We start from the raw sequence: 11,072 nt of genomic DNA, 5'->3' as shown, positions 1-11,072 counted from the left end.
TTGAATTCATCTCAGGGAAGACTAAACCAATCAAAAAAAATAAAGGGAGGGAGGGGGGGGGGGGGGGATTACTCAAATTATATACTCATGATTCCAGCAAGAGAATTTATTGTTCCGATATAAAATAATCATACTCTCTTTGAAAAACAAAAAAAAAAAAAAACGGAAATCCAGTCTACACCACAATCATAACTAAATGAAACAAGAGAACACTAGTTTGAGCACATTTTGCATATTCATGACCTTGAGAATTGGTAACATTACAGTATAAAAGCATTATAGCTCATAATCCAGTTACAGGAGATCGCTGCAGCTTCGTGTCAGTTGAGTTTTTCATATCAAGCAGACAAAAAAAAACAAACAAACAAACAAAAATGCTTTGGCAACCGTTGTTCAATGGTACTCTGAGCAATTGTGGGTCACTACCTGGACCCATTTTGGAAGAGAAAAAGAGATCAAGACAATATTGTACCCGTGACGGGGGGCACAGTCAAACTGAAGTTGCTGTGTGAATAGCTTAAAAAGTCATTGGTGCAGGATTCGGGCCCTGGGCTTTTTTTTTTTTTTTTCTGTTTTGTTTTCAATGCTGTAGTTGCATAGTTCTTGTGGTGTAGCAGAAAAAAAGAGGGAGGGAGAGTGGGGAAAGAGATGGGGAGAGGTTGCCATGGTGATGAGGGTGGAGCATGCTGAGATCCCACTGGCTACTCCATGGAGACGGAGACAGACTGAGTGACAGACAGAGAGGGGAAATGGAACTACCTGTTACTGTTGGACAGGGCGTAGTGCACCTGTTTCTGCTGGAGGAGCTCAGTGATGGCCAGCAGCTTTTTCAGCACATGCTGCAGAAAGAGAGGGAGAAAGAATACTGTAGTTAATGGGAGCAGGGATAAAAAAACTGAACAGACGACACAGACCAAAAGCGTTGTGTAGCATATTTCACCCTAAAATAACAACTAACATGTTGACACTACACTGAATGTAAAAGGGTGAACTGGTGTCTCTATAATTGCCACTCTGGGCCAGAATGCTGCTAATGCACTGACACTATGGTTCACAAGAATTGCGAAAAGAGGAGTCAAAGTCGTGTAAAATCCTGAAATTTTGCCCTACTGCAACAGTCAACATGATTCCTTTACTTCAGATGCCTGTTCTGTAGCTCTCAGCTTGTCCAGTAATGCATGTGTAGAGGTTGTCCTATAGAGGGAGCTCAAAACAAGACTTGCTGCTTTACAGTGCTACAGAACATTGCTTTATAAAAAAACAAAAATAAATCATACAATTCACTTGATGTACCATACAAATATGGTTTGTATATTGGCACTTAACACTACCACCACATCCATTCTGCTACATTTATTCAATTAACAAAAGTATAAATCAGAGCCACTTAACTAAGTGAATTTTCAATTGTCATTAACAATTCTAGTTTTTTTTTAGGAGAGGTGCTATTATTCCCTCTCAGCCATTTCTAATTCTTGAGTGGGAGTTTAATTGCTTAATAGAAACTCATTTTGTGATAAAGTCTTTTGTGAGAAGAGCTCTTCTTTGCCTTATACACATTTGACTAAATGCTCTGATTTAAAACCTGTTTGATCACCATATGTGGCTACATAAGAGCGCGCACACACACACACACACCTGCTGTGCTCCTCTCTCGTTGCTGAGGGTGCGGAGTTCATCCGAGTGAGTAGCGCAGATCTCATGCAGGGCAGCAAGGTCTCGGGACAGATCAGTCCTAAAGTGCTCTGTAGCATCGGGCAGGTCAGGGACATTCTGAGGAGACCAGAGAAAGAGGGGGAAGAAAAAAAAAACAAAAAACAAAAAACACTTACCATCATCTCCTATTATCAGAGCTCTACAATAAAACAGTCCATTACTGACTGTAGTCAGCTATCAAAGAAGAAAAGTCTGGCGTCGACAGTGTGCTTCTTAACTCCTGCGCTGGAGCTCCAATACGTTCTACGTCCAGCAACTTACCCCCAACTCATCGAGAAACATGATCATCCGTTGTTTGTTGTTCTTGATGAATGGATTCACTCCTTCCATGTAGGGCTCCTGAACCACAAATGGGGAACACCATAATGGTCTTTTTCTGCGTATTCTAAAAGCCAGTGAACATCATACACTAATCTACTTGATATAGTGAGACAAACCTTGGCACCAAACTCCACCAGGTTAGCCAGGTTCTGGACCGACTTAGCTACCAGGGTGAGCGTACGGCCTGCGGTGGAGGACGGAGGGTCTGCAAAGGAACATGGACAAATCGTAGTTACACTTATTGCCTCTTCCCCTACCCCCCTTTCTCTTGAAGTATCCCAACCCAAGTCAGCACTTGGCTTCAACATTGCATATCCACCAGCGAGAGCTCAGATTATGCAAGCTGTTGGCTCACCGGCAATGATGTTAAACATTCTGGGGTTGAGAATGGCAGGGCAGATCAACCGCAGGAAGACAAAACCACTGCAGACAGACAGAAACAGAATCAAGACTCTATACCTATACACCATATAAGGTGAGGCTTTTATATAAATAAAATAGTGCTGTGATTGCTTGCCTCACAACTCTGGTCCGCATTGTAGTGTTAGTGGGCCATTTCTGCTGCACAGACTTCTGCAGGCACCCATATATAAATCTCAAAGTTCTGTGATCAGATAATAGAAGCAGAGGAAAGATATCAAATCCAGTCTGCATATATAAATTAAACAACATAAAAATGATGTATACATCAATTCAAAACAAGCCTTGTGTGTTATTGTGCTTACGGAGGCAGGATTTCAGCAGCCATGAAGATTTTCTCCACCAGCTCGGAGAGGATAGTGAGCAGATGGGTCAGATTCAGATTTACATCCTCGTTCTTCTCCAGTTTGGACGGGTTCAGCTTCAGAGGAGAGAGCAGGAGAAACTTAAAATGGGACAATGGCTTAAGCTTGGGTGAACTAGTAGATCAGTCAGTCGAATCTGTTAGTAAAGATGAGCTGCAAACGGCAGGTCTTTGGTAAGGCAGGGGACAACATGACAAAGTTGTGGACAACCCTTCCAACAAATGCAACTACTTTAAATTGCACCCATTGCTGACACAGATGTGCAAATGCGCACATACACAGCCTGTCTAGTTCCTGTGGAGAACTACTGCCAATAGAATAGGACTTTCCAGAGCAGATAAACAACTACTGGGAACATGCTAATGTCAGGGGTGGGCTAGAGGGGTATAAATCATAATGCTGGTCACTGAATGCTATCAAACCCTCACAGCACTGCTCCAAAATGTAGTGGCAATCTAGTCTAAAAATAAATTTAATAAATTGGGAATTTTCTTTAAAATCAGAATCAGAATCTCTTTATTTCAAGTATGTTACACATACAAGGAATTTGTCTTGGTGAGAGCAACACTTATGACAAGTAACAAAAACACAGAACACAAAATACTCTTGAGTTCAGAAGAAACCATAAGGAAGCTCTAATGTCCATATATTGTAGGTTATAGAATAACATGGACCATTTGTTTTGCGCCAAAAAGGTGGGTACCACAAAATTGACTCATTAATTCATGTATAAAAATGAATTAATTCCAGGCAACTTCAACCACAAGTAACTAAACACTTGAAAAAAAAAAAAAAAGTGCGAACCTCGCATGACTGCTTGCTCTCCATGATCTTGAGAATGGTGTCTTTAAGGGCATGGTGGACGAAAGGTGTGGCCGTGGCCTTCATGTACTGCTCCATCAGAGTGCTGGCCAGAGTGGTTGCACGGAACAGAGTGGTGGCTTCATCTAAATAAATGAAAAATATTACCATTATTAATTAATTAATTAATGTGTTACTTTATATTCAACTGGGTGGGAATTTGGCATAATTTGACACAAAACAGGGCTTTTCTGTACCTTCCATATTAATCTCTCGGTCATTGAGAGTCCTCAACAGGGGAGCCTCTGCTCTCTCGTGTCTGAAGATCCTGAGCAGGATGCTGGCCAGCAGGGTGCGGTCCTGCCCACACACATGGGCCAGCGCATAGATCACATGGAAGTCTTTTTGCAGGATGAGCTGCAGAGAGTGCAGACCGAAGGGTAATTTATATAAGAAGTCATATTTAGTCCAACACCAAGCCACAGGCTAGACCAATGACTGACAGGGCTAATATATTGGCCTAATGTAGTAACATATTAAATGGCCTAATGTATTGACATATTTACTTTGTCATAAATGAGCCATGTCTTCTTTTTTTCCCCTCGCCCTTTTTTTTTTTTTAAGCACAGGAACGTTTTCGCTAGTATTTTGTGTGCTAATGCAGAATTGTGCGTGCAGTGGCACAGTTGAGGTCTCAGGATCTTACCTCTTTGAATTCACTGTACTCTTCCTCTGGCATGATTTTCTCCATGGAATAGCGCGCCCGCACCCGCAGGGAGCCTGGTTCGATTCCTTTCAGAGGCACATGAGAGCTCAGCGGGAACCACTCATCAATCATCTGGCCCCTCTGCAGCCGGCTCAGCTGGCAACGCATGAACACTGGATGGATAAATAAAGGCAGTGTTTTTAATACACCTGAACTCCTCATTCATTTTCACTCATCAAGGACAGCAGAGGGTGCTCAAACGCAAAGAAAGGAAAGTGTGTATACAACTGTTATATAAAAACATACAGCATATATCATATTATTCAACTCAATGCCACATTGTAAAAGATTTAACCGAATTAAAAAAAAATTTGAATTTTGGTGGCTCTGCACTGCAATCCAGACAGTTTTACAGGTATACTTACAAATGTCACTTTCTTTGCTTTTCTTCGTTTTGTTGCTTAAGCTGATTTCAAACCGGTTGATTTCACAGGATAGGTCACTGGAAAAGAGTAAAAGGGATGTGAATGAGACCAAATAGAAGTCAGAATCACAAAAGTGTCTTAAGAAAGACACGGGGCATTATTGACCAATATCTTCCAAAGAATTTCCCCAAATTTGTTGTTGCAAAAAGGTCTAATAAAGAAAACCTGATTCAGATTCACAATGTGTTTTTAAGCTGCAAAATTGTTCACAGGCATGTTGCTATAATGATCCTATTGTCCTCATTAACTCAACATTTTTATTTTCAGAATTTTCTTCTCGTCCCTTAAAAAATATTTGAACTGGTTTTCATCATAAAAAATAAATAAATAAAAATGAACAAATTCTACATATCTACATATTCTACAATAAAAAGAAAGTCATGTTCTTATAATGATGAAACCCATTGTCCAGAAATTGTTGGTGAATTTCAGAATCATCATGAAAACTGAAGAAATGTCTTCTTAAGAACGGCCTATTCTTATGAACTTATTTTAACATTTTCTCAAGTTTTTACCTCATGAATACAGTCCTGATGAGGTGAATACACATGTACTCACTCAAAGATAAATTCTTCTGTGAAGACAGGGTTCTGGCCCTCTCTGGGGTGGGTCTTGGCTACCTGCACACTATTCAGGTAGATGTTGCAGTAGGGGTTGGTGAAATGCTTAATGGGAAGTTTGTGGGCCTCTTCTACGTAAAGCACCAAGCTGCTCACCTGAGGAAAAACAATGTCGCACGATTGGTGCAACTGAGCTACTAAATCAACAGGTCATAAAAACACTGAGGTAATATAGAAACGAGGCAGTGCCTATTACCTGACGTAGACGTTTGTTAGAGGTGGCCTGTACAGGCTTCCTCAGGTTACTGCAGAAGGTTTGCAGGCATTTCATCCAATCCTATAAATATGGAAAAAGCCTGATTACATTTAAAACTGAGGTCAGTGACAGAACCGCAAAGTGAACAAACGCAGCGCGCTTACATACCTGGGCCTGCTCAGGTATGTCTCCTGCAAAGTAGAAAATGTACTGCTCCTCGCTAAAGTGCTGAACCACAATCTGGAAACAGTTTGGCCTGCAGAAGACAATACGGTGGTGATTCAGCATGTGGGTCAGTGATTTATATGAGAAATGAGTAAACAGCGTGTTATGTAATTAACTAATGGGCACAAGTGCACGGGAAATTGCACAGAGACAGGGGGTGTAGATTACCTGCCAAACAGACTGTCATGCACTCCATACACAGAGCACACGCTCAGGTCGATCAGCCCTTTGGGTTTGGTTGCTCGCTTCTCACTCTCAAAGTAGATAAGCTGAGCGTCGTTGCCCTCCAGGATGAAGTACAGATTCTTCCAGCGCTTTCCTTTGCCTAAAAAGACAAAAAGATGGATGCACTCTCAGTACCATTGTCTCAAATGCAGGATTCTCACACACACACACACACACACACACACACACACACACACACACAAAAATCCCCTTGCTTGCAATATCACATAATATTGCATCACAACCCCTGTATCAGGTTCTTAACAATACACAGCCCTTATATCCCTTACGGGGATAAAGTTATTGCCCCTCTGAACCTAATAACTGGTTGTTCCACCCTTGGCAGTGACAAACGCAATCAAACAATTGCAATAACATGTAATGAGTCTTTTATATCGCTCTGGAGAATTTCTAGTCCACTCTGCTTCTAGAATTATTTTAATTCTGCTACATTAGAAGGTATCCCAGCATCAACTTACAACATCTCAAATGAGAGTCCAAGTCAGGACTTTGACCTTAACTTTGTTACTTTTGAGTCATTCAGCGGCAGATTCACTTGTGTGCAGCACGCTTATTGTCCTGTAGCGCAACCCAACTGCGGTTGAGCTTCCAAAACTATGACATGTTATCCACATCCAGCAGTGGCAAATTAGTCCCATCACACTACCACCACCATGTTTGACTGCTGAGTATGGTTTTCTTATGTTGGAATGTAGCGCAAGTTTTTCACCAGATGTAACGGTACCCATGCCCTCCAAAAAATACAATTTCTTGACTCTTTTGACTGAAACTCTTAGGGATCATTTAAAAGTTTTTGGGCAAATGCAGGACAAGCCTTTGTGTTTCTTTCTGATTTTCGCTTAGTGTATTTGTTATTGTGGAATTTTGTTCACTGACCATAACTAAGGCACGTAAGGCCTGTAGTTTTTTTAGATGTTTGTCTGTATTCTTTTGTGACCTCCTGGATGAGTTGGCAATGTGCTCTTTGTTAGAGCAGCCACTCCTGAGAAAGTTCTCTCCACTTGTGGATAATGTCTTTCAGTCTGGTTCACTTATTGTTATTAGTCCCAGAGCCTAAGCAATGGAACAACCCTTCCTAGACTAGTAGATTTCAGTGACTTTATTTAGCAGCTCTATTTTTTCTCATTTTCATGCTGCCTTTTGACACCTGCTTCACATTCCCATACAGGTATTATTTTCATATGGTATTTAACAGGTCCTGCAGTGATCATTCCTGGATGTGGCTAGTGAACCTGGACACAGCTATCAAATGAATTTGGTTAATTGGTTGATTTAGTAGCTATAGTGATACAAATTTTGAATGAATCTTTATTTTCAATAAATGAAAAATAATAATCATTTAGTTTACTTGTGCTGTCGTTGTCTTGTTATATTTTTACATATTTGTCATGTATAAATTTAAGAAATTAGGAAGGGGGCAAATCATTTTTGACATCACAGTATGATCCATATGACAGTGTAGTCATGTACAGACCACCTGAAAACAGCCTACTTATTTTACAAGGCTCTCAACAGCATGTACAAATGGGCTAATGGTTTAGACGTGACTTTAAATGTGCTGTTCCACATAAGTTAATTAAAATGTTATTATATTAATTACATTTAATTGAATAATTCAGGATCATTTCTACTGGCCATAATGCAAATGTACAAAAGGTCTGATAATGTGCTGAGATGGTTTTATATAACACTGATGTCCTTTATAGCTGGTTATTGTTTCAACATATCAATATTCCCCCCAAAAGAGGCATTTCCTCAAGTTTCAGCACACTTCTAGAGTGCATGTCATTATATAGAAAGCGTCATTATACAGAATGAGCCAAGTTCTGCCTATTTAGCTATTCTTACCCTGCATAGCTCAGAGCCCTGCCGAGTATCTATGTGGGATGATCAAAGGCAGCCATGAGGCCGTGAACGTTCCATCAAGTAACATTAGCACATGGCTCATGTTTGCTACAAAGTGCCTGATCTCCTTTTTGTTTTTTTTTTAAATCAATTTTGTCCAACTGAGCAAGAGCAGAAAATGAATACAAATGGATTTCAGTGTTTCAAACCAATCTGACCCGTCTAAGAAGTGCTGCTAAGGGAATAGGAACAGTGAGCTTGTGCAGATGGCTGCCATTTGGTACCTTTGTTGAAGAGGAGGTATCCTTTCTTGACAATGTTTTTGTAGAAAGCATCTTTTGTTTTCCGCCGGATAGTGTTATAAATCTCTCGCCCGTCAACCGTGTCAGAGAGTACTTGTTCTTGTTGCTAAAAACAAAAGAGATGAATATTAAATATGTTGCCAAAACAACAGTTATCTACATCTCATTCATCTACAAAAAACACTTCTGATTTTACCTACCTGGACCGAAACAGGATCTTTCAGGTTGTAGCCTTCTACAATCTGCTCTTTCCTGTAATGCTCGATGATATCATCAACACTGCCAAGAAAAGCAAGGTGGAAACACCATTACAGACCACCATGGACCGATTTACTGACTGACTGTGCTTTCCATTACTGATTACGAAAAATGCCCTTCTCCCAATATAGCCATTCTTCACATGAACAGATCATAAAATGCTGACTGCATTATTTTACTGATGGCTTTAACAGACTCATTTATAAACTACCTAAAGGGATTATTCTGGATATTAAGGTTGAATAGTAATACAATTTTAATGCAGTGAAACAGGAAAGCAAATTAAATGGAGTAAATATGCATTTTTTGTACAGCAATATGTTTATAAGGTTATGTTATAAGGTTTATGTGCTGCAGCTCATACATAATAATTGGTAAAAACATTGAAACATTAAGCATGAGTTTAAATAAATTCCCTTCAATCACAGACATCACAACATCAAACATGACTTATTTACATTTAATTTTACATTACTGTACAGGATATTAATGTTAAATAGAATTACAACATTTTAAAATGGTCTACATGAATAAGGAAAAAGATGCTCTTTGCTTTAAAAAATAAAATAAATAAACCCACTTATTAAGAATCTTCAAGAAAATACTTATATGCAGTTTTAAAATATTTTCTTGAGAAAGATTTTTTTTTAATTACTTTCTTAAGATAAATTAGAATAACAGTAGAGGAAAATTCCCATCGGAAAATATAATAACTTGTGTGATGCTGAAAAGACATTATTCTCCTCATGTAAAAATGAACAATACTTTCACCACCTGTAAGCTTGTCAAATTAAACATTATGTCTAGTAGCTAAACTGTTTAAACTTCTAAACACTACAGTCTGAGACCAGTGTGAGCAGGTGATAGTGTTTATTTAAAAAAAAAAATACATAAAGAAAGAAAAAAAATAAGGAATTTAAAATAATAAAAAGAATTCTTAAGAGAAAAGACAAGAATAACAAGCAAAAAATCCTGTATATGAAGCATATCCAAGATAAATGTCTAAGCTACTTTTGTGAATCTGACCAGCATTACAGTTATAAGGTTGGTGGACAACGGGAGTGTGTTGAACGAATTAAATTCCTAGTAAAATTCCCCTTTAATGACAGATATACCGGGAGGTGACCGTATGAGTCGCTGGAGCAGCCCTTGGGCACTGCCGCTGCACTTCAAAGCAGTAGCCTCAGGACATACCTGTTGTAGTACCTTCCTCCCATCATGTACTGGTTGGTCGGAGTGGGGCAGATTTTGAACCTTTGGATGTTCTCATTTGTGCGGAAGAAGAGCGAATAGTCCCCCGGCGTATTGTCCGACGGCCGCACGAGGAAGCTACACACCTGGCCCACTAAAGGGAAAGACACAGAAAAGACAAAGTGATTCAAATGTGGCCCTCACAATGCCATAAAACAGTTATGAGGCAAAGAATACTGTAATAAAGCAATGATAAATGCTCGTGTCATGCTGTAATGTAATAAGGTTATGTGCTCGAGTGAGGTTGTCATTCTGAAGTTCAAAAACAACGGAAGTTGGCTGTGCGTTTCACAGCACATAATCTTTTTATGGTTATAATGCAATTTCTGAACCGGCACACAGTAGACAGCTGTAAACTTCTCTTCACTTATAGCTTTATTACTCTTTCATTCACAGCATGTTAACCTCTTCCAGCACTGTGGTTGGCTATATATATATTAACATTGCTAATTAAATTACCTCAGCACTGATGTGTCACCGTTTTTGTGCTAAGTTTGCATTCAAACCAGCTGAATCATCACAGCGCAGTACTCTATAGAGCTTTTCTTTGGAGTGTGTGTTCATCATATCAATATTGAGAAATGCAGGTAATACAACTAAAATACAACAAAATGTCTTGTAAAATGTGATGAACAGAAATGCAAAATCTTGTAAAGAAAATTCCCTCTAATTAACCTCAATTAGACATTTCCTACAACTGTCTACCACACTCTGACATCAACCGACACAAAGTTTGTCCTACTCCTCCATGCAGAATTCTTTCAGCTCAGTGATGTTTGAGGGGCACAGATCATTTCAAAGTCACCCTACAGCATCTCAATAGGATTTAAAATCCAAGTTTTGACTTGCTAATTCCACAACATTTCTTTCTTTTGAGCTTCTTTTAAGCTAGGTGGATTTACTGGCATGTTTGGGTCATTGTCATGTTGCATGGCCCACCTCCGCTTCAGTTTTTTTAAACAAGCACCCTCAGGAACAGTAAAGAATTCAAAGTGAAGAGCTTGTCAGGCCCCGCTGCAGCTCTTGCCCTGATTTTTGCCTTCCAATGGAAATCAAACTTGAAATCTGAGCTCTCATATGCATCTACAACCTTTTTTCTGAAAGCATCAGAGATCTCGCCATGGTATTACCACTCACTTCAACAATAAATCTGCAGCAGATGGGGAGCACCTGAATCTAATTTTAGACATTTAAGTATAAGTAGTAATAAATGTGGGGTCGTTTTAACTGTTTACACTGAGAAATTAGCATTTCTGTAAATTACAATTATGTTTAAAAGTAATTTCTTCAGTCTTGTGTGTTTAAATGTGTATAG

The 11,072-nt window shown here is 39.4% G+C and overlaps 1 protein-coding gene across 1 annotated transcript in view; it reads right to left on the bottom strand.

Annotated features, from left to right (window-relative positions):
* The window catches only part of rasa1a (RAS p21 protein activator (GTPase activating protein) 1a), a 41,635-nt gene that overhangs the window by 3,940 nt on the left and 26,623 nt on the right, over positions 1–11,072 (bottom strand). The window contains exons 9-26 of the mRNA XM_072665213.1: positions 9,701–9,851; positions 8,449–8,527; positions 8,231–8,354; positions 6,024–6,180; positions 5,799–5,886; positions 5,631–5,711; positions 5,373–5,530; positions 4,755–4,831; positions 4,330–4,502; positions 3,881–4,040; positions 3,627–3,769; positions 2,763–2,878; positions 2,555–2,641; positions 2,393–2,460; positions 2,154–2,242; positions 1,978–2,055; positions 1,639–1,773; positions 760–839 (exon numbers count right to left, since the gene is read on the bottom strand). Of these exons, the coding sequence (XP_072521314.1) occupies positions 760–839; positions 1,639–1,773; positions 1,978–2,055; positions 2,154–2,242; positions 2,393–2,460; positions 2,555–2,641; positions 2,763–2,878; positions 3,627–3,769; positions 3,881–4,040; positions 4,330–4,502; positions 4,755–4,831; positions 5,373–5,530; positions 5,631–5,711; positions 5,799–5,886; positions 6,024–6,180; positions 8,231–8,354; positions 8,449–8,527; positions 9,701–9,851 (2,044 nt within the window). The remainder of the gene's footprint in view (positions 1–759; positions 840–1,638; positions 1,774–1,977; positions 2,056–2,153; positions 2,243–2,392; positions 2,461–2,554; positions 2,642–2,762; positions 2,879–3,626; positions 3,770–3,880; positions 4,041–4,329; positions 4,503–4,754; positions 4,832–5,372; positions 5,531–5,630; positions 5,712–5,798; positions 5,887–6,023; positions 6,181–8,230; positions 8,355–8,448; positions 8,528–9,700; positions 9,852–11,072) is intronic.

The sequence above is a fragment of the Salminus brasiliensis genome, chromosome 20 (assembly GCF_030463535.1).
Source record: "Salminus brasiliensis chromosome 20, fSalBra1.hap2, whole genome shotgun sequence".
NCBI classification, from domain to species: domain Eukaryota; kingdom Metazoa; phylum Chordata; class Actinopteri; order Characiformes; family Bryconidae; genus Salminus; species Salminus brasiliensis.
The sequence above is the reverse complement of the archived record's forward strand: the minus strand, read 5'-3'. Positions and strand labels throughout refer to the sequence as shown.